Source organism: Moschus berezovskii, chromosome 24 (genome assembly GCF_049115385.1).
Source record: "Moschus berezovskii isolate FMDL1 chromosome 24, NW_MosBer_1.0, whole genome shotgun sequence".
Taxonomy (NCBI): Eukaryota; Metazoa; Chordata; class Mammalia; order Artiodactyla; family Moschidae; genus Moschus; species Moschus berezovskii.
The window spans coordinates 30,996,579-31,018,651 of NC_142483.1; the positions used below are offsets into that span (position 1 = coordinate 30,996,579).

The following is a 22,073-nucleotide window of genomic DNA, read 5'->3' on the forward strand; positions in this document are numbered from 1 at the left end:
CTTGGGGGTTCAAAAGCTGAGTCACCTGGGAGGGTACATTTAAAGACTAAGAGAGAGAAGCTGGGGCCCCACGCCCCACCACAGTGTCCGCAGGAAAGCCAAGGAACCAGCTAGGCTGGACCCAGGCCTGCTTCCCTAATCTTATTCTAAGGAACTTTGAATTGACTCCTCCAATGATCTATGTAACTGACACTAAAGTGCTCCAGGGGGACCCTTCTGCAAACTTCCCTCTAGAAGTAGTATACGGGAGGTGTGGACAGGAAAAAAGAAATGCATTCGTTTATGTCTGGAGATCATAACTACTTTTGAGGGCTGCAAGAAAAGACAAAGACATTTCGCTACACGCGCAACTTCTAATTAGACAGGCATCTCATAAAGCAGCATTAGTGAAGCCGCAGCTTTTCTACAGAAACATATTCCTTTATGCTTTGTCAGTGGCCCTCATCCATGGATGCACCTTAGAAGGAAATGAGTACCTTTAAAAACATAATCCTAACATCCAGACCTCATCCAAGACACATCGAATCAGAATCTGAAAAGATGGTGGATGATGGAAAATGAGAATGGTGCCTTAAGAACAGCACGCTAATTAGCGCCTCTAATCTGGGGAAATGTATACTCTGAAAGTGGTGGGGGGGACATAGGGGAAAATACACTTTAAGGATTATGCTGTTAAAGATCATCATCTTGGGGACACATTAAAAAAAATACTAGAACGAAAGCCATTTTTTTAATGCAGAAGGGAGTACTGAGGATTAACAAATTAGAAGGGACCATGAAACAGATTGCAAAAGGTTGCTAGTGAATTTTACACAGTAACCTTCATTGCATAGCAAAAACATCCTGCTTTTAACATGAAAATGGCCCCCAACTTTATAATCTTCTAAAAAATGAAGTAAGAAGAGAACCAGAGTGAGATTTCTCATGTTAGAACCAAGAAAGAATAAAGTTTGTTTCTGTGTTTCATCTATCACTGGTCTGGTTTGCTAAAGTTCCAACAAAGACTACACGGAATGCTGGAAAGGAAGAGGTCTTCAGTTAGATAAGAGGATTTGTAGGGGAACACTTCTGGCACAAGTTTCTACAGTTAGACACATGTGCCCCAATGTTCATTGCAGCACTGTTTATAATAGCCAGGACAAGGAAGCAACCTAGATGTCCATCAGCAGACGAATGGATAGAAAGCTGTGGTACATATACACAATGGAGTATTACTCAGCCATTAAAAAGAATACATTTGAATCAGTTCTAATGAGGTGGATGAAACTGGAGCCTATTATACAGAGTGAAGTAAATCAGAACAAAAAACACCAATACAGTATAATAAGGCATATATATGTAATTTAGAAAGATGGTAACGATGACCCTATATGCAAGACAGCAAAAGAGACACAGATGTATAGAACAGTCTTTGGACTCTGTGGGAGAGGGTGAGGGTGGGATGATTTGAGAGAATAGCATTGAAACATGTATATTATCATATGTGAAACCAATCGCCAGTCCAGGTTCAATGCATGAGACAAGGTGCTCGGGGCTGGTGCACTGGGATGACCCTGAGGGATGGGATGGGGAGGGAGGTGGGAGGGGGGTTCAGAATGGGGAACACATGTACACCCATGGCGGATTCATGTCAATGTGCGGCAAAACCCACTACAATATTGCAAAGTAATTAGCCTCCAATTAAAATAAAATTTTTTAAAAAGTGTTGCTCTTAAGAAAAAGACTGAACAGTTTTCATGAAAGTCAATGGATTTCTTTGTCAAGAAATCCAAAGATCCATTTGAGTTTGGTCAGTAGCTTCTGCTATAAGATCTATTTCTACATTAGAAAGAATGGAATCCACTCACAACATTTATATCAGACTAGATTGTTGACTTAGGTTTTCTTACATAAATTCTCACTTTGCCTTACTTTCAGAAATTCTGGCCTATGAAGTTTCAACTTCCATGAGAACTTGTCCTAGGGACCAGAAGAAACAGCACCACCATACCATCTTTATAGTGCAAGGCTCTGAGTGCTTTGCACAGAATTATTTTAAAAACTGTCCATGAAACATGACAAGCTTTTTGCAACAACTGTTTGATAAGTGCTGGTAAAAGTTAAAAAGTAATAACCAAATAGAACAGCACACTCCTCAATAAAAATAATAACCAACAAGAAAGGTAACAAATGACAAAGCTCTGTTTTTCTTTGAATGGTAGTGCGTCAGTAGGTACAGTTCTAAGTTTTCTACACCCGATTCACATAATATTCTCTTGGCTGTGTATACACAGTCTAAGTTTTTAGGTATTGATTTAAAATATTAAGTTGATATATAAAAGCAAACTTTTACAAAAGCTACATGTCTTTTAACCTGGGGGAAAACAGATGATTGACCCAATCACGCTTTCACCACTTATGAAAAAGGATGTATTGAACACTATGTGAAAACAGCACTGAGCAAAATTGAGCAAAATTACCCATAATTCCACTTGAAGACTATTTTTTCCCCCAACAAACTCACCGAGGAATGTTTCTTGAACGCAAACTAAACTGAACCAAAAATAATCCTTCTACGACCAAGTATGGTACTAAGTACAGCAAAATTCAGTACAATTCTAGCACACCTTACCCCAGGGGAAAAGTTATATATAATATGCAACTATTAAGTCCTGGCTGAATAAATAACTATAAAATGAACAATTACTTTTTGTGGGTTAGTGGGTTGGCATGGCCACTTTAGTCAGTTAAACACATTTCAGAAGTTGTTTATTTGCAAATTTGAATCCATTTACAATACTTGCTGGGTTTTTTTCAAGGCCAGGCTACTCTGGCATCGCCATAGGCCAGACCTAGCACCCTGCCTGACCACTTACGATCAACACCAATTGCTATTTGCTGGCTGAATCAAGACAGTGAAATGCCATGAGTCCATTCTGATTACAGCCAGTTATGCATGCCATAATTTCCCTTCATTCCCCAAAACCTCACCGATTTACACATTATTTTTGTATTACCATAAAACTCATGCAAACAGAACTTTCCTGTATGTAAAAGGAAAATGTATACACTGTTAGGGCTATATTACCACCTCTGGAGTCTTTACCCATTTTTTTTAATATGGGCTATATAGAAGTCCTCTCTCTTGTAATAAAAACTGACAACTGTGACAAAAATAAGGATATAATATTAAAAATAAATCAAATGATATACAGTACTGTCATTCTGATACAGAATTTTTACACAGCAATAGTGGTACATACAAATGACAGGATGTCAGGCAATCCATTACAACAGACCTTTGGGTTACAGATAAAGTTTAAATGACAACTTAATACTGATTTTAACATGGTAACTAGTGTTATGCCAGATTAAAATCAATACATCTTCTTCAAGTGACATTTTCTGGAACATCTCTAACTAGGAGACTTTTGTTAAAAAAAATCTTTATAAAAAGAAAAAGAAATAAATGTAGTATTGTACTGGAAATGTCTTTTTAAAAAAAAATCCCAAATCTATAAATTTGGACTAATTTGACTTCCCATTCTCTCTGTCCTTACACTGGTCAACCGCAGACCTGAAATCCACTTACATAAGCAGGTTCAGTCAAAGTTCAGAAGCAGCCCTGTCTCTACTCCCTATAAGAGAAGTTTAGGGTATCTGGTTCAACTACACATTCTTTCCACTGTTTAAGTATCAGGCAAAAAAGCTTGATTCTCATCAGTGATTCTGCCAGCAAGCTCAAGTATATGGATCCTCACTTTAAAATGCTAGAGGGTCAGGGAGGGAAATGCCAAACAATAAAATGAGAGTCTTAAAACTCATTGGGGAATGAAGGAAAGAGACCCAAGTGTGTGGGTATGTGCGTGTGTGTGTGTGTGTGTGTGTGTGTGTGGGTGTGTGTGGTGGGACAGGGCTGGGGGCAGGGTATGTTTAGGAGAAAAAAATTTCTGTAACAAAATAACAAATTTGTATTTTCTGTACTTCTGTGAAAATGGGTGAGTTATTGGCATTAAAAAAAAAGCCAAATGAAAACATAAACAGGGAAATGAGAACTGTTCCATAATGTCCTGCACTTTATGTTTCTATTCAAAATGTAAATCCCCTTTCAATCAAAAAAAAAAAGTACAACATCATTTAAAAATCAAAGAGGGAAATGTGACTTAGAGAACTGAGGAAGCAATAGCATTTCTTCCTGGCATATTATTTGTTTGACACAATCACAGGTGAACAGGCTTTACAGATATCGTGTGGCTGTTCACATTTAAAGCGTTTCCTCTAAAGTGATTACTTCCGGGCTAAACAAGTATATCGGTTAAACGAAGTCCGTGAACAGGCTAAGCCAGGCAGGCATGGACACGTGTGATGCATTCTCCGCCCAAAAAATGGAACCTAAAATAAAAAAGAAAACTGAGTTAGAGCAGGAAATGTTAAAAAAAAAAACAAAGAAACTATTCTTAAGGAATTTCTTTGAATAATGTTAGTGTTTACTAAATATTAACTGTTCCTCAAACAACAGCATCTATTTTCATGTATTATCCTTTCGTAGCCTTACAACCACTCTGTGAAGATGGCAAACACTTTAATCACACCCATCTTATAGATGAGAGACGGAGGCACAGAGAGGTTAGGAACTTGCCTGAGGTCACATATCCAGAACTTGAAGCTTGGCTGGCAAGTGGACCTGAAGGACCAAGCTTTTAATCAGCAAGCTACATTGTCTTTTACTTTTTCCTCATTTAATTCTTTTTTAGAGTGTCCTGCTACTGAAGCTCCTTGAAGAGAACATAACTTTATGGGCACGACCACATGCATACAATGAGCAAATAAAAATTCACTGATGATGAGAAATGTATAAATTCATACATTTGTGCAAAGATGTGAGGGAGTTCCCTGGCAGTCTAGTGGTTAAGATTTGGTGCTTTCATTGCCGTGGCCTGGGCTCAATCCCTGGTCAGGGAACTGAGATCCTGCAAGCCAAGAAAATCAGGGAAGGAGGCAGCCCAATCTGCAGAAATGCAACAGAGCAAACCCCAGGCAGAGAGAGCCAGCAGCGAAAGGTTGCTCTCACTGCAAGCACAGTTCAATTGCTGTTTCTAAGAACCTGCCTATGCCTTGGGTGAAGCCAGGTTGAGGAGGGTCAACTAGCAACTGGTGTGGTCGTTCTCTGTGCCAGGGGCAAGTGAAGGACTCACAAACCATGTATGCTTTCTAGAGGCAAAGAGCAAAAACCACTCTTCTTCCCAAGGAATGGTGCCCCCTTGAGAATCTGCCTGCTTTGCAAGGGATAGGGAGAAAGTTTAACTGTAGGCCTGCAAGTGGTTGATATTAATGAAATGAGATGGCAAATTACCCGATTGAGGGTAATGTGAGAGAGGACAGCTATTGCAATCTCATGCCTTCAGGGGATCCTTCTGCAGTTGACACACGGCACAGAAATGCTTCCTTCCTGCCTCCCAGCTCAAATGCTTCCTTTGGTATCATTCTAGCGCATTTCCTATTCTATTCCACCAAAAGAGGCTGCCCTACACCAGTGATCTATCCTTACAAGAAAATCTTGAATTGCATCTTCCAGATGCCTTCTAAATCATTTCTTTCTGCATCATACAAAAGGCTGGACAAAAGGCTGTCTGCAGACAGTGGCAGAACCATTCTAACCTTATTTTCAGGTTGAACTGATTGGACGGATCCAATTCTATGGGTGTTCCACAATGGTCAAGGCTAATTATTCTGGGCATTATCTTTGGATACTACCATGCTCATGTTCTCCTTACCTTTTTCTTTCTTCTTCTCTTCCTCTTTCTTCTTTCCTGCCTTCCATTTCCAAAATGGTTCTGGAAGGGCCAGGGAGATGGTTGAGATCAATAAATACAAAGGGAAGAGTAGGCAAGTGGGGGTGGCACGTGGTAAACAGGCAGGACCATCCCAGTTCCTTTGTCCTTTTGTGAGAGCATTACTTTCGAGGCTCTAAGGGCAGTGTCTCCATGGGGGCACATGGCCATCGGTCCCATGCAGACACGGGCTAGAATGGTTCTGTCACTGTGTGTCAAAGGGTCCATGGAAGGCCGGCTCATTTGTCGCCACTGAGAATATATCAGAGGAGGTGTGGGCAGCAGGAATGGCTTGGACAATTACAAGTGGATGGCGTGAGACATAATGACTCATGACTTTGACCTAGAGATTTTGAGAGATTCCTTTCGCTGAGTCCCAAACTACTGCATGAACCAGTGGTTCTCATTGTGGGGTGATGCTGCCCCCAGGAGACAGCTGGCAATGTCCAGAGCCATTTTTGTGTGTCACAGTGCAGGGAGGGGGCATCTGGTGGATAGAGGCCAAGGATGTTGCTAAACATCCTACAACTCAGGGGACCTTCCCCATGGCAAAGAATTATCTGTTCTCAAATGTCAACAGTGCTGAGGTTGAGAGAAACAAACATAGGCGGCAAGGAACAGGAGCCTGGAAAAAGTGAATGCTACCTGTAACAAGCATGTCAAACTGTCACACATGGAGAACACAAGCTGGGTGTCTCCTATTCATTCGTTCAACAGACACTGGCTGTGTCATCAGCACATCAGGCCCTGCTTTAGGTACTGAGGATACAGCGATGAGTCAAACAAGAAAGGTCTCTGCCCAACATGGAGTGTCATATCAACGACAGATACTCAGTAAGACAGCTTCATCTACCACGAATCCGAGGCTTCAATGTGATGCTCTGTGCATCCCGACACTGTGGTCACTCTTGGGCCTGCCACGTGGGTTCTCAGCAGCAAAAGCAGCGGGAAAGAGAAATAACTCTCACCAGCAGCCTGCCACAGGCCAGGCCACAGAAAGCCATGGTGTCTGAATGTCATGTTAAAGCCAGGTGCCAGATTTCTGTCTCCCTGCGACACAAGTTAAGTGGCTTCCTCTTGAAGTGAAGCAACACACCTGACCGAGGTCAGCAAGCCACTAAAGGAACATGTCACAGTCAAACCCATTTCCATCTTCTTCCAAATACCACCAGGCCCAGACTCCAGGCCCTGAGGAGAAAAGGGAATCTTTTCGTTTTGAGTGCATAACACTCAGCCTGGTACAAAGGACACACTAAAAATATATATGTGTCAAATGCTTGTCTTCTACCCCAATCCCACCATAGGCTGTGACTTCCCTGAGGGGTAAAGAGGGGACCTTCTCAGGTCTTGGGACTGCACCTTCATCCTGAACCCCCTTGCCTGGCACTGATCAATGCCACCAAACTCGGAAACCAAAGGCTCTTGCTTATGTAGGGTCCCTCCAGGGTCTAGGAGGGGCCCTGGCAATGTGTTCTCAAGGTCATGTGTTTTTGTGAAACCTTCAAAAATGTCTACTATTCTTTTTCTTACCCAGGGCATCATGACTCTGTAAACATCAACCTAGATTTGCTGCAGCTCAATTTAACACAGTGATTCGACTGGCAGGTCCCTTTATACCTGGGTGCCCTTTTCTTATTTTTATCCTTTTTCCAGAGCCAGCCTGTGTTTCTCCCTCCCTCACCAGAGCTTTTCTACACCGGACGAGCCTGTAGCAGCTTTCTCCCCCATCGATGTGCTCTCAATCTCACAGGCTACGATTTCTGACATGCTGAACACCCCGCGGATACCTGCCAATTTCTTGACTGGCCCATTCACTGCTATTTCTACACCCCGTATGGCAAGCCTAGTAGCTGTTTGACAGTCACACACGCACATGAAAGTGTTCACAGAAGATGCATCTTTAGATGTATAAATACAGCCAAGGAGCTAATCATTCAGTACCAACGTGACAGTTTACTTTAGAATTAGCTATCCACTCAAGCCAATGTTTCCAATACCACAGATTTCCAATCAGCAAATTCTAGGAGTTACCAAGGCAGAACCTTCAGCACTCTTGAGAAGGCATGATGTCCAACACATTTGCAGCATTTTTAAAGAGAAAACAGTGCTGATATGAAACCAAAATATTATTTGTGCTACCTCTCAAAACAGAGTCAATTGTGTTAAAGAAGGAAACACGATGGGATACTTGAAGAAAAGCTGAGTCACGTGACATAGAAAGCACTGGCCGAATAATTTTTTTCCTTAATAAAACCAGTTTTCTTACCACCTTATCAACAGAAGTACATAGTTCAAAAAATTCAAATGGTATGAGTGCATAAAATAAAAATGACAAATCCCACACTTCACAGTTTCTGGTTTTAATAGCTATGATGAGTACCACTGTATGGTTTCTTTTAATTTTTTTTTTCTTTTGGGAATAGGCATATATTCTCATGGTTTCCCAGGTGGCACTACTGGTAAAGAATCTGCCTACCAGTGCAGGAGATGTAAGAGATGTGGGTTCAGTTCCTGGGTGGGGAAGATCCCCTGGAGAAGGAAATGGCAACCCACTCCAGTATTCTTGTCTGGAGCATCCCATAAACGAGAAGCTGGCAGGCTACAGTCACAAGGTCTCAAGGAGTCGGACACGACTGAAGCAACTTAGCACAATATATATTTTCTCAGAACCCTAAATATACAATTATTGATCTATCCCCCTCCTGCGAGCATCACGTTAACCTGGGGCCTGTGCTGATGGAAGTGGACCTGACACGGACCTGGGCCTCCCACTGCACTGTGTCCCCAGAAAAAATAAAGAAAAACAGGGAATGGTGAGCCAGCCTGCTTGGTTGTATGGAACTGGACTTGAGTTGGGGAACCTTGAGTCTCTGGGACTAGAGGGGCATAAAAGATATAAGAAATAAGAGTGGTAGTTTCTGCGGGTCAAAGGGTCCCCCGACACACACACATCCTGGCGATCATGTGTGGCAGCCTCCAGCACCTGTGTGGATGACGGCAAAAGAAGTTGTGTATTTGGGTAGCTGGTGAGTTCCCTAGAAGGTGAAGATGCTGGATCTCCTATGCTGTGTCTTGTAAGGCTAAGCAAACGAAGTATTCAACAGTGGTGCTCACCTGGGGTGATTCCAGCCCCCTGCAATGCCCAGGGGGCCATCTAGAGGCCATTTTGGAGGTCACAGCTGGGATGGGGTGTAGTGGCATCTAGCAGGTAGAGACTAGGGATATTAGTAAACATCCTACAATGCCCAGGGCCACGCCCACAACAGAGTCATCCAGTCTAAAACGTCAAAAGAGCCCAGGCTCAGAAGTCCTGTTGTTAACTGGAAATTATTTTCTTCAGAAAAGGAAAATGGATTAGTCAAATTTTAAAGCACAGCTCAAAAACAAAAAACCAAAGCAAGTGCTAAAAAAAAAGTTAACATAAAAAAATGGAGCAAAATTTTAAAGTAAGATTAATTTTTTGAAGGAACTATAGATTAAATATAATATTTTAATAAAATAATAATCAATAAAAGTACCCATCACATACTTTTAAATTTCTAGAGCCCATGAGTAAACAGTACAGGATGGGCATGACTAACCTTTGCAAGCTCTGTTAATACAAGTGTGGGGACTAATAGACACCAGTGTTTCTTAAACAGCAAAGAAGTCCCAGTAGATATGGGATTTAATAATGCACTCTTAATGATTAAAAATGAGTTGTTAAAAAAAATCAATACATGCTATAACTACTATCTGCCTTAAAATGTGTTTAGAAAGCATGCATCCTATTCCTTTCAAGTAGACTTATATTTTATTCTATTTTTGAATGATCAAATGTGAAGTTAAAAACTTTACAATTACAAAATTGTAGCCTAGGAATGTCTAAACTGTCTAATTAATTGATACATCAGAAACAAAACAGTAAAATGAATTCAATAGTTTCTACCTATAGGTCTTAATTTCATTCATCAAATACTGTTCACTTTATCAAAATAAATATCAGTGGCTAATGTCTAAGCCAAACCAGAATAGAAAGTTTAAAATTAGAGCAGGTATAGTCCTCACCTATTCATAGTCTTGTGTTTTTAATACACCTTTCCCTGTGACCACAATCAGAGTTAATCTATTCTTTTTTAGAAGGCAAAAAGAAAATGGAGAGGGGAAATTAATGAACACATCACATTTAAAAGAACTTTTATACAGCATCCATCTATATTTTTACCATCTACTAATGAACTGTAAAACTTCAGAATAGAGTCTCACCAGGACATATTTATTTTAAAGTGGGTTTGTTTTTTTTTTTAGTTGTTTTGAATAGAATATAGCTGAAAGATACTCTGGAAGAACTAGGTTTTCATCAGTATAAGTTAATTTCACTCAGAACAAGTAACAACTCTGGGACAAGAACTAGGTTATTGAAATGACCTATGAAAATGTATTTTCAAGACAGTAAAATAACCAATATGAACAGCTGTAATATTGAGGTCTAAAAACACGGTTCAAGTGGATATCTGAATGGGGATAAGTTCAGATCTGACATTAAAATCTTACTTTTTCAGTACTTTCAGTTCTTTTATCATTTAATTTTACTATGAAAACCATAATCTGTTATCATAGACTTTATTATCAAAAGCGTGATTAAAAACACAGCACAGAGATGCTCTTGGGTTTATGGCAGGAGAATGATTTTGTTTTCTTTCAAAACTGACTTTGCCCTAAACCTGAACTAGAAACTATAAGAACCAGGAAAATAGAATCCGGTTCTCTTGTCAAAATATCTCAATATTTGGAAACCTCATCAGAACTACAGGATGAGAGAGATCTCAACTCTGGACTATCTCAACTCTGTCATCTCAGGGAGCATCTTCCCTACACAAACCCATCTGGGTTAATTGCACTGAAAAAAATGTTCAAATTAAACACGACCACAGCTTTCACTGAAGTAGATGCCAATGAGTGATGGACAGAGCAAAATCCAGAGCCTATTCTCTGACCTATCGCCTTGGGACCTCAGCCACATACTGAGCCCCTGTGAGGTTGAATGTTGTACAGAGGATGGGAGAAAACCAAACCTTACTTCACAGGCTTGCTGTATTAAACGAGAAACACATCCACAACATCTAGTATCATATCAAGGATCTGGCACCATGGCATACAAGTGGCAACTGGAACTGCTATTTGTACCCAGGATGTGTCATTCTTGACTTGTCTTAGCAAACCAGCTGGGGTATCCGAGGTTATACTAACAATGTATCAGTCAGTTCAGTTCAGTTCAGTTCAGTCGCTCAGTCGTGTCCGACTCTCCGCGACCCCATGAATCACAGCGCGCCAGGCCTCCCTGTCCATCACCAACTCCCGGAGCTCACTCAAACTCACGTCCACAGAGTCGGTGATGCCATCCAGCCATCTCATTCTCTGTCGTCCCCTTCTTCTCCCGCCCCCAACCTTTCCCAGCATCAGAGTCTTTTCCAGTGAGTCAACTCGTCGCATGAGGTGGCCAAAGTATTGCAGTTTCAGCTTCAGCATCAGTCCCTCCAATGAACACCCAGGATCAATCTCCCTTAGAATGGACTGGTTGGATCTCCTTGCAGTACTAGGGACTCGCAAGAGTCTTCTCCAACACCACAGTTCAAAAGCATCAATTCTTCGGCGATCAGCTTTCTTCACAGTCCAACTCTCACATCCATACATGACCACAGGAAAAACCATAGCCTTGACTAGACGTACCTTGGTTGGCAAAGTAATGTCTCTGCTTTTTAATATATTATCAAGGTTGCTCATAACTTTCCTTCCAAGGAGTAAGTGTCTTTTAATTTCATGGCTGCAATCAGCATCCGCAGTGATTTTGGAGCCCCAAAAAATAAAGTCTGACACTGCTTCCACTGTTTTTCCATCTATTTCCCATGAAGTGATGGGACCAGATGCCATAAAGACAACTAATTCTGAAAGAACAGTGAATTAAGAGTCAACTTTTAAGCGACAGCGACTCCCATGGACAAAAGATGACTCGTGTTGGATAAGGCTGATGAAAAAAACTGAGACCAATGATAAAGGCGGCTGGGCAGGCTTCACCTCCCCACCCCCACCCCCACCAAGGGGAATGGGGTTAATGGTTTGGCACAGAGCCAGACAACTAACGGTTTTGAAACCTTTCCTGTCTCAAAATGGCCAGGAATAAAAGGTGCATATCATGCTTACAAACGACAGTACCGGCTCAAGCGGTCAAACCGCAGTGAGGAGTGGTACCAATGCAACAGGAAGTGTTTCTCAAGGAAACCACAGGAGAGCCCAAGGTCATCTTCAGCTGGGTCTAAACAATGAGGGTCCCCTCTCCAGCACATTGAGCGAAACCCCAATTTCCTTATTTCATTCAGATAGAGTAAAAACCTCAGCTGTTATCTGTGACTGTGGAGTATGGGAAAGATATTTGGCTCCAATTCAGTTTTAAACCCTAAGCCACACGTGGGGAAAAGAAGAAGGCAGGAGGCAGAATCCAACATTCTGAAAGAGATGGGAATCCCAGACCACCTGACCTGCCTCTTGAGAAACCTGTATGCAGGTCAGGAAGCAACAGTTAGAACTGGACATGGAACAACAGACTGGTTCCAAGTAGGAAAAGGTGTACGTCAAGGTTGTATATTGTCACCTTGCTTATTTAACTTATATGCAGAGTACATCATGAGGAACGCTGGGCTGGAAGAAGCACAAGCTGGAGTCAAGATTGCTGGGAGAAATATCAATAACCTCAGATATGCAGATGACACTACCCTTATGGCAGAAAGTGAAGAGGAACTCAAAAGCCTCTTGATGAAAGTGAAAGAGGAGAGTGAAAAGGTTGGCTTGAAGCTCAACATTCAGAAAACAAAGATCATGGCATCTGGTCCCATCACTTCATGGGAAATAGATGGAAAAACAGTGGAAACAGTGTCAGACTTTATTTTTTGGGGCTCCAAAATCACTGCAGATGCTGATTGCAGCCATGAAATTAAAAGACGCTTGCTCCTTGGAAGGAAAGTTATGACCAACCTAGATAGTATATTAAAAAGCAGAGACATTACTTTGCCAACCAAGGTCCGTCTAGTCAAGGCAATGGTTTTTCCCGTGGTCATGTATGGATGTGAGAGTTGGACTGTGAAGAAAGCTGATCGCCGAAGAATTGATGCTTTTGAACTGTGGTGTTGGAGAAGACTCTTGAGAGTCCCTTATACTGCAAGGAGATCCAACCAGTCCATTCTAAAGGAGATCAATCCTGGGTGTTCATTGGAGGGACTGATGCTAAAGCTGAAACTGCAATACTTTGGCCACCTCATGCGACGAGTTGACTCACTGGAAAAGACTCTGATGCTGGGAAAGGTTGGGGGCGGGAGGAGAAGGGGACGACGGAGAATGAGATGGCTGGATGGCATCACCGACTCTGTGGACATGAGTTTGAGTGTACTCTGGGATTTGGTGATGGACAGGGAGGCCTGGCGTGCTGTGATTCATGGGGTCGCGGAGAGTCGGACACGACTGAGCGACTGAACTGAACTGAACTGAACCTGGTTTTAGAGGATATGATGGGTCGAGAGAGAACACTGCAGAGGACTGAACTCACCTCCAACAAGCCACCAGGCCCGGGACATGTCCTCACGCACACACATACCACTCCCCACCCACCCCTGCACCCTGGACCCCATGTAACTGCTGGTAAGTGAGGATGTACTGACGGCACAAGAAGAGCAAGGCACCTGCAGCCTGGCACCCCCGGGAGATTTGGCTGGAACCATACTGGGTTTCAAACATTTTGTATCTGAAGGACATGGATTCTCCAGGCTCCACACACTTCTCTGCTCCCTTCCACTTGCCACCCACCCACTTCCGGAAGTCCCATCCCGCTCCCTGGCTCCTGCAGACAGGAGGGTCTGAGGACACAACTCCTGAGGACACAACCTCTGTAGCCCCATCTGATCCTGCCATCACTCCTGCCACTTCCTGTCAATAACTTTCCAAAAATGGTGTTTAGGTCATTGTGATATTGAGTTGTTAGATAGTAAAATAAATTGGAAAGGTAAACATCATGAATCTCCAGGGTTGTGAACATTGCATCCTGTGGAGAGAGTCAAAATGTAGGACTTTCAAGTTAAAATACAAGAGTGATTGCATCATGGATCATTTTCTACAAAACCCAAAGCACAAACTTATGTGCTTCTGCCTTTTCACTGGTCTGACATTAAAACTGTTTTCAAGAGCTTTCTATTCTGATTTCAGCAAAAAAGTATACACAGTATTTTATATATACACATATATATATATGTATATAATATAAATGGTAATATATACACATAAATGGTCTTTTGGGATATAAAATATATTCATATATCCAAAAGTAATATATATTTATATCCTAAAACTGTTAAGCAAAATTCAGTGTTTCAAATTATTTTTATGAAATGTTTCTAATGCCATGAGAACAAAGATATGTAAATGATCAGTTAAATAAGGATGGTAAGAATACAGTTCTCTCAGATGGAAATGCAGAGGAGAATGGAAGAGGTTTTCCACTTCATCTTCTCTTATTTCCAATTTCTAGCATGTTTCATGTCATAGAGGCCTTGCTTGGAGTTGAGTAACTGAAATGTAAGAGAACCAACAAGAACACGTATATACTAACTTTGCGAGTCATCGGATGGCAACTGTCTCCCACTTTGCCCATCGGTGTGCAAATCCGTATGCTCTTAACCCAGATACTAACAGCACAGCACATGCCTCCACCACACTGGGGGTCCCTGTCGCAGGCCTGAAATGTAATAAGCAAACAGAGAAATAAAGATAATCAGAACGACTCAGGATAAAATTAGCAGGAAAAATAAAAGCCCTTTTAATATCCCACAACTATGATTTTAATAATCTTACATGTTTAAAAAAAAAACTGTAATCATTCATTTGAACATATTTACAATAAAATCTGATCAGAGATTTTCCCACTTGGTGAAAAAAAAAAAGACTAAATAATGGCCCACACATTATGAAAATTATAAACCCCAAAACTTTTTAAAAAACAAAATCAGCTCTCTTTTTCTAGTGCTTTATGGATGAAACAGCTTTGAACTTGAAGGAGTTTATATTGGTCTTTTACCATACATGGCCATTAGGAACTACATAAATCAAATCACAAGATTTTATAACTATTAGCTGTAGAATAAAGTGGGCCCAGTTTAAAAAAGAGATTTAAATGGTCTCTAAATCTATCATGAAATGCTCCAGATCCGTAAAGATACTGATGTAAATTTAAAAGTATAACTCATTTTCTTTTTCAAATATTTGCATTTTGGTTCACGAGATTTGATGTTTCTCACACCTCTGACTTGATTTTCACCGTTTCCTTTTGAAAGAAAGAAATTTCATAGGCTGAGAATGGGCAAACCAAGACTTTTGCCTTATGTTACTCTTTTTTTTTTCAGGTGAGTAACCTGCAAAAAGGAAATTATTGGCTTAGGGTATACATATGTGTACAATATAAGATTAATGAAACTATTCTATGAGATCCATCAGATTTAGAAATGCAAGTGACAGATGCAATTATCAACAGTGATTACTCAAGACACTTGTTCCTAATATAGAAATTGTAAATACATATAATCAAAGAATCAACTATGGAGGAATTTCCTCACTTGACTAAACAGAAGTAAATAATGAAGTGTAAACTTATTTGCATGAAAATAGATCCAAAGAACTATTGTTCTTTCCTAGAACCATCCATAAATAGGATGCTTTGTTTGAATGGTGTTCAGTAATCTGTTTTGTTAGTGTTAAGGTGAGAACATCCTATACTATATATGTAAGAAGCTAAGAAATCTATAATTTAGACAAATTTAAGTGCAGATTTAATGTAAACAACTAAGATACTTCTTCAGAGTTCTTAGCTTTGGGGACAGCTATAACTTCTCAAAACACAAATATATGGGGATACTCTTATTCATTATTTTTTCAATAAAGTTTTCATTATATTGTTTTAGAGTTATTTATTTCCCCCACTTGAATTTTTTCTTGGTCTATTTAAAACAAGTATTGGATAAAAACTATAATTTTCATCTTGGGGTGTTTGGACATTTATAGGAAAATATACAAACAGTTCCATTTTTCCAGTTTTTATCTGAATATCAGAAATCACACATACGTAGCCACTACATTCCATAAATGAGATGTTTACAATTTGATCTTTTTCAATACAGTTTTAACAAATCTATGTGGACATATAAATCAATTCAAAAATAACCACATTACTACTCCCCAAAAAGTAAATATTTAAGGTGGAGGTTTTAGGCAATATTTTATTTCAACAGATGCTCAAGACCAGGAATTCTGAAGCCCCACTAGCTCTTTTAATAAGACAATCAAAATCCAGCCAAAATCTCTTAAATTTCAATCAATCACTTGGATTTTAAACATCCTTGAGATGACATATCTAGATAAGTTACTAGGTTTTTCATTTGACTCCAGATGATTCCTGTCATGGAAACATAACTATATTTCTTTGTTGCCATGCTGTTTTAGAGAAATTTTTAAAGATCCTTTTATTTTCTAGCACTGATTTGCAACAAGAAAAACAACACATATAATCTATAAGGCCAGTTTAAACTTTGACAGATAAACATTCAGTGTGATAAAATTTCACTTTGTAACAAAAAAGGTTCAGGTCGTGGAAATACTTATAAAGACCTGCATAGGTTTATATATTTTCAATTAGACAGCTCTTTCTTAATGCCCTTCATCTTTAACCCACTGCAAACCTATTCAAGTAGTGTTGTGTTGTGAATGGAACAAAAAGATACTTATATTACAAAGGAATTTGGGGCTCAGAGGATTAGGAGAAATTTAAAGAGCCAGCAGGGGAAGATGGGGAAAAACCAATCAGATTTCAATTCTCATGTATTAGAAAGACCTGTAAAAACTTTTTTTCAACCACATGGACTAACAAAGCTATTCAAATACATCTATATCTGTAAAAATCTCTACAAACTGTACTAATAAATATCACAATACTTATTAATTAAGTATCTCTTGGCCATAATCCAAATATCTATTGGTTGTAACCAAATACTGTTATAATACAAGGACTTTCAATGTGCTATAAGCATATGGAGACAATATTGCTTAATTTTCTCAAGACAATGACACTTCCCTTAACTTTAAATGGTATTTCACTATCTGTGTGCTATCATTTCAAACATAAAAAAGTTTTTTCTTTAAACCCTATTATGTAAACTTAGATATCTGAAATAATTTAATGGAGATGTGAAATACTTTCAGACTTAGAAGAGTTGAACAATCAGGAAATGGTAGCGATTCTGCATTGTTGGCATAAAGTAGACATTTTCATTTTGTGCTGTAAAGTTATCCTTCGGATGCACACAATGAAAACTGTTGGTGGACCTAGGAGAGAACTGAACTAGTTCCTACTTCCACAAATGATGACATCTCTCTAAACTGAGACATTTACAGGATCACCTACTCTATAATTAAGCCAAAGCACTGTAGGTGCTTTATCAGGAACAGGAAACGGAAAACTTTTACAAGGAGAAGCTCAGGACGTTGGAAAAAGAAAAAAGAAAAACGCTGGAACTCAGAAGAAAGGACCCACGTTGCTTTTCAAAAGTGCACTCATGACCTTGGACCAAGTTATTTCAAAGGGTTTTAGACGATGCTTTGGGGAGCAAACTCCTCAACCGCAGAATTAAGACTCCCAGCATCTGGGGGTACTGGTCTTGCCCCTTTGCATTTTAAAGCACTTAAATTTTAAGGACAGAGCCTGGAAAAGCCGGGGGAAAGTGCTCGAGAAAACTGCCAAAGGAAACTTCTTTCAACTTAGAAAAAAAGACCAAACACAAGGACAGAGGGGCAGGCAAGCGGGAGAAGGTGGTGGGGAGCGACTGTGGTCACTTCTTCCAGGGCGCGCCTGATGTCCTGGACGTCGGCTGCTTAGGGATCAGGGCACTTTCCCAGGAGCTCCAAGGGGGAAGTGGGGCAGGTGTCCCGGTCTTCCCGTGCCCCCACCTCCCGGTCGCGGTCCCCACCCCGTCTCCCCCTCGGTTCCCGCTCCCACGACCCCGCGGCACGAGGAGGGCGCGCATCCCGGGTGGACAGGTGCGCCCCGGCCGCTTACCCCGGTGATGACCGCGGCGTCGCCGGCGGGAGGTGTGAGCAGCAGCGGCGGCAGCAGCAGGAGGAGCAGCAGGCGGGCGCAGCGCGGGCTTCTCATGGCGCCCTCGGGCCTGGGCGGCTGTTGGGGGGCCGTTGGGGACGCACGGGCTGGAGCGCGGAACGCAGAGCGCCGGGCGGGCCACTCACGCGATCCTGCCGGCGGTTATAAAGGCGAGCCCCGCCGTGACTCACGCAGCCGCCGGGCCGGCCGCACGCGCGGGGGACATGGCGCGGGCACACCCCCGCGCCCACCCGCCTGGCCCGGCTCCGCTCGCCGCAGGGACTGCTTGCGTCCCTGCCGCGCACGTGTCGCCGTGGCCCCGGGCGCCCCCACTCCGGGCGCTACGCAGGCAGCGCCCCCCGCGCGGCGCCCCGCTCGCGGCCAGCCCCTTGCCTCGCGCCGCCACTGCCTTCCGCACGCGCCCGCACGTCTTTTGTGGTCGGAGACACCCCCTCTGCTGTCCTGGTTTCCCCAGCTCCACGTACTCAGCGCTGCAAACTTGCAGCTCATTTGCTCTCCAGATGTTTAGGGAGTGCCTACTAAGGTGCTGGGCGCTGTGGACACCCCGCGGGAGCAAGGGAGGTGCCAAAAGCCGCTCAATGTATTAATTTCTGTATGCCACCTACTGCCACTTGTTTTGTCCTTAGGGTCCAGTAACTGAACAGAAAAGACAGACATCAAACAAACAACCTGAAAACGTGGAAAACAAGGGGGAAAGAACAAAGGGAGGGCAAAATTACCCCTCATCCCACATCCCTGACGACACTGAGGGGTTTGTCCTTCCAGGTGTGGGAGTCCCATTTATTTCTTTCAAGGACTGTCCTCCCTTTCTGCACACATCTGTTCCCTACCCTCTCCTCTCTGATTTTCCTCGCATTCATTTCTTCCCTTTAACGTCGCGCCAGCTTCAGGCAGAGCAGTTCAGGATGATGCCAAAGCGAAATGAGATCGCCAAGCTCCGGATGCCAGCCTGAGGCGCCTTACGCTCTAGGTAGGCAGCTCTCTTAACTTTCCAGTCCAAGATAATCATCTTTCAGTCTTTATAAGACGCAATACGACGTTGCTGGGATTCGTTCATTTGTGTAAATACGACTTGAGTGCCTATTGGGTTCTAGGACCCCTATGAGAGGACCAATGAGAGCTTCCCCTTCCACTGTGACCTCGAGTCTAGCTTCAAGAATCTCAGCGTGTTTATCCTCAAGGAAATTCTTTCGAGAATACCTAGGTGTGACCATGCCAAACTTGTTTCCACCGAAGTTCTGGGAAGCTCGACTTTATTCCTTGAAACCTCAGCTTTCCCTGGCCCTGTTGAAAAGCAGATGTGTCTTCCAGTTTCTATAATAAATGCAGTGGGGAGAGTCGGGACAAAGTTACTTTCAGACTGTGGGGCTACCCCCATGCCAAAGCATTCAGACTAAATGTGGAAAAAAAAATTTAAAAAGGCAATTATCCGAATGTTAAACAGCTGAGTCTTTGGAAAACTAAATCTTTGACTGATTTTTAAAAACCCTTTTCATGCGTGTTTTTATGTTTGAGAAATGTGTTGAAAGAGAAAACAAAAAAGCATCACACTTTTTTTTACATTAAAAAATTATAAAAATTGGATTCATGGTTAAAGTAAGTGGAAACAGTAGCAAGTGACAGGTTGGTGGAAAGTTTCATTTTCCAATCTCCATGCCAACGGTAGCATGGGAATGCTGCTGGGTAAATGTAAAAACCAGTCAACATGGATTTTAACATTCCTACATTTTTTTTTAACGGTCTAATTTATATTTGTTACTGCTGAATGCTAGCTTGGGTATTCCCTGCTTCTCCAGGCATAAAAAACAGGTTGTCTCCATAGTAAAGTCAGTTTTCAAAAGTAGAAAGCTTCACACACTGCTGTTTGGAAAACAATCCTCATAAAGATGTTTTGAAACAAAGTTGGAAACACTTAAAATTAGGGTTGGTTTGGTTTCATGTTGATTCTTTTGATCCTGTTGTTTCTCTTCTAATTGTTGTAATGCTTAGAGGAGAAATGAAGGCCTCTGATATGACAGATCTTTGTATCCATGGCCAAGTTAAAAAATTGAAGTCTGAAAGTTGGTTGCATCTTATAAAGGGAAAGATGGAAAGCTGAGTTTAACTAGTTCATAAAAATCAGCAAGGGAAGTCATTGTTGAAACAGAAATTGAAGAGTAGTTTGACTATGCTATTCTTTCTTACAGTTAACTTTGCCACATGATCAATGCAGCCTTGGGATAACTATAGAAAGAAAACCAAACTTCGTGTAGTTCAGAATCTAGATTCCTGTTTTCTAGCAGACCATCAAGGGAACAGGTGAATTGAAGGAGCAGTACAGGAAAGTCCATAGACCTCGGGATTGTAAACTAGACTGAGCTGGATTGGAATTCTCAGTGACCAGTGGGCAAGCTGCTTAAAAACTTCACTAAACCTCTGTTTTCTCACTTGTAAAATGGATAAAAATACCAATCTCATGGTAAACAACCTCCATGGGGTTTAAAGAGTATAATACCTATAACATGCTTAGCACAGTCTTTAGAACATACTAGGAGCCCTGTTAAGCATAGCCTCCTATTAAGTCTTATCCTTTGGTGTTCTCTGACAGCTTCAGCCAACACAGTTTTTTCCTGTCTTGCCCACCAGATTAGATTAAATCCTAAATCCAACAACTGGTGTCCCTATAAGAGAAAGAGGAGGAATACATGGACACAAAGCGACACAAGGAGAAGACCAAGTAAAGATGGAGGCAGAGACTGGAGTAATGCGTGCACAAGTCAAGAAATACCAGGGATTACCAACAACCACCAGAACCTGGAAGAGTCAACAAAAGATTGTTCCCTAGAGCCTTCAGAAGAAGCATAGGACTTTTAGCCTCCAAAACTTTGAGAGAATAAGTTTCTGTTCCAGGTGAGGGAGGTTGGAGAGGTTCACAATGCATGTGTACTCAGCCGTGCCCAACTGTTTGTGACCCCATGGACTGCAGCCCACTAGGCTCCTCTGTCCATAGAATTTTCCAGGCAATAATACTGGAGCAGAGTGCCATTTCCTACTGTAGGAGATCTTCCCAACCCAGGGATCGAACCTGCTCCTCCTGCATTGGCAGGCAGATTCTTTATCACAGCCACCTGGAAGGGGTGCACACCAGCTCTCAAATGCCTCTCTCTGGGAGGGAAAAAAAAGCCTCTGTCTGAAATTGGCATATATCATTTCTGCTCATATTTTAATGGCCAAAAAAAAAAAGGCTTAGTCCATCTTCAAGGGACAGACAATGAATGTGAGTCTGTAATACCCTCTGTTTTCTGAGAAGAACTAAAAACTGGTGAACAGCAGCATATTTTACAGGAAAGGGATCATTTGTAGTTTGTTCTCTCTAATGAGCATGAAATAGGGAAAAACCTTTGCACTCTACTACAAGTTAACCACTAAAGGGATGTCATCTATAAGTTTAAACTATAGATAAAGGGCTTCCCTGGTGGCTCAGATGGTAAAGAGTCTGCCTGCAATGCAGGAAACCTAGATTCGATCCCTGGGTTGGGTAGATCCCCTGGAGAAGGAAATGGCAACCCACTTCAGTATTCTTACCTGGAGAATCCCATGGACTGAGGAGCCTGGTGGGCTACAGTTCACGGGGTCACAAAGAGTCAAATACGACTGAGTGGCTCATACACACACATACATACATGATGGTCCATCTCTGGGAACCTTGCTTCCCAGGTAATGAGTATCAGCTGAAATACCTTTCTTTTGCTCACAGGAAACATCCTGACCAGGCCCTCTCACGAATGACTGCAGGGAGAAATTAACTTATCTCCTCTGGAGGCTGATTGCAATCAGAAAATGTTTGAAATTACTTCCTCTCCTTTTAGTATAAAAGAAGCCTAAATTCTAACTCAGGCAAGAGGGTTCTTTGTGACAAAGTCCACCATCTTTTCTGTTTGCTGACTTTCCAAATAAAGTCACTATTCCTTACCCCCAACAACTGGTCTCTCAATTCACTGGCCTGTCATGCAGTGTGAGCTTGGGTTTGGTAATAAACATAATGAACTTTAAATGATATTAATAATTATTTTAAATGATAAAGTATTATTTCCTTTGTG

General features: G+C 41.7%; 1 protein-coding gene and 1 long non-coding RNA gene across 3 annotated transcripts; one reads left to right on the plus strand and one right to left on the minus strand.

The window, feature by feature from the left end:
- Positions 1-2,158: 2,158 nt before the first annotated feature.
- Positions 2,159-18,400, minus strand: PROK2 (prokineticin 2). 2 transcript variants are annotated; one of them, XM_055414328.2, is made up of 4 exons: positions 17,935-18,400; positions 14,443-14,568; positions 5,754-5,813; positions 2,159-4,371 (listed from the first exon to the last, which is right to left on the minus strand). In XM_055414328.2, the coding sequence occupies exons 1-4, from the start codon at positions 18,028-18,030 to the stop codon at positions 4,267-4,269; spliced, it is 387 nt and encodes a 128-aa protein (XP_055270303.1). In that variant the 5' UTR covers positions 18,031-18,400; the 3' UTR covers positions 2,159-4,266. The 2 variants fall into 2 exon arrangements, with proteins under 2 accessions (XP_055270303.1, XP_055270304.1); XM_055414329.2 differs by lacking the exon at positions 5,754-5,813 and having other exon boundaries at positions 2,732-4,371; positions 17,935-18,380.
- A 433-nt stretch (positions 18,401-18,833) lies between these two features.
- LOC148774030 (uncharacterized) lies at positions 18,834-21,866 on the plus strand. The gene is made up of 3 exons (XR_016036139.1): positions 18,834-18,964; positions 20,620-20,883; positions 21,731-21,866. It is a non-coding gene; the product is annotated as an uncharacterized LOC148774030 (long non-coding RNA).
- The last annotated feature ends 207 nt before the right edge of the window (positions 21,867-22,073 follow it).

What these genes read in the sequence shown, in the direction of transcription:
- PROK2 (XM_055414328.2), bottom strand. Translation starts at nt 18,030, where the DNA reads ATGAGAAGCCCGCGCTGCGCCCGCCTGCTGCTCCTCCTGCTGCTGCCG. An exon ending in ACGCCGCGGTCATCACCGGG is followed by an intron (nt 14,569 to 17,934) that starts GTAAGCGGCCGG and finishes ATTACATTTCAG; the next exon opens with GCCTGCGACAGGGACCCCCA. An exon ending in AGAGAAGAAGAAAGAAAAAG is followed by an intron (nt 4,372 to 5,753) that starts GTAAGGAGAACA and finishes TTTTTATTTTAG; the next exon opens with GTTCCATTTTTTGGGCGGAG.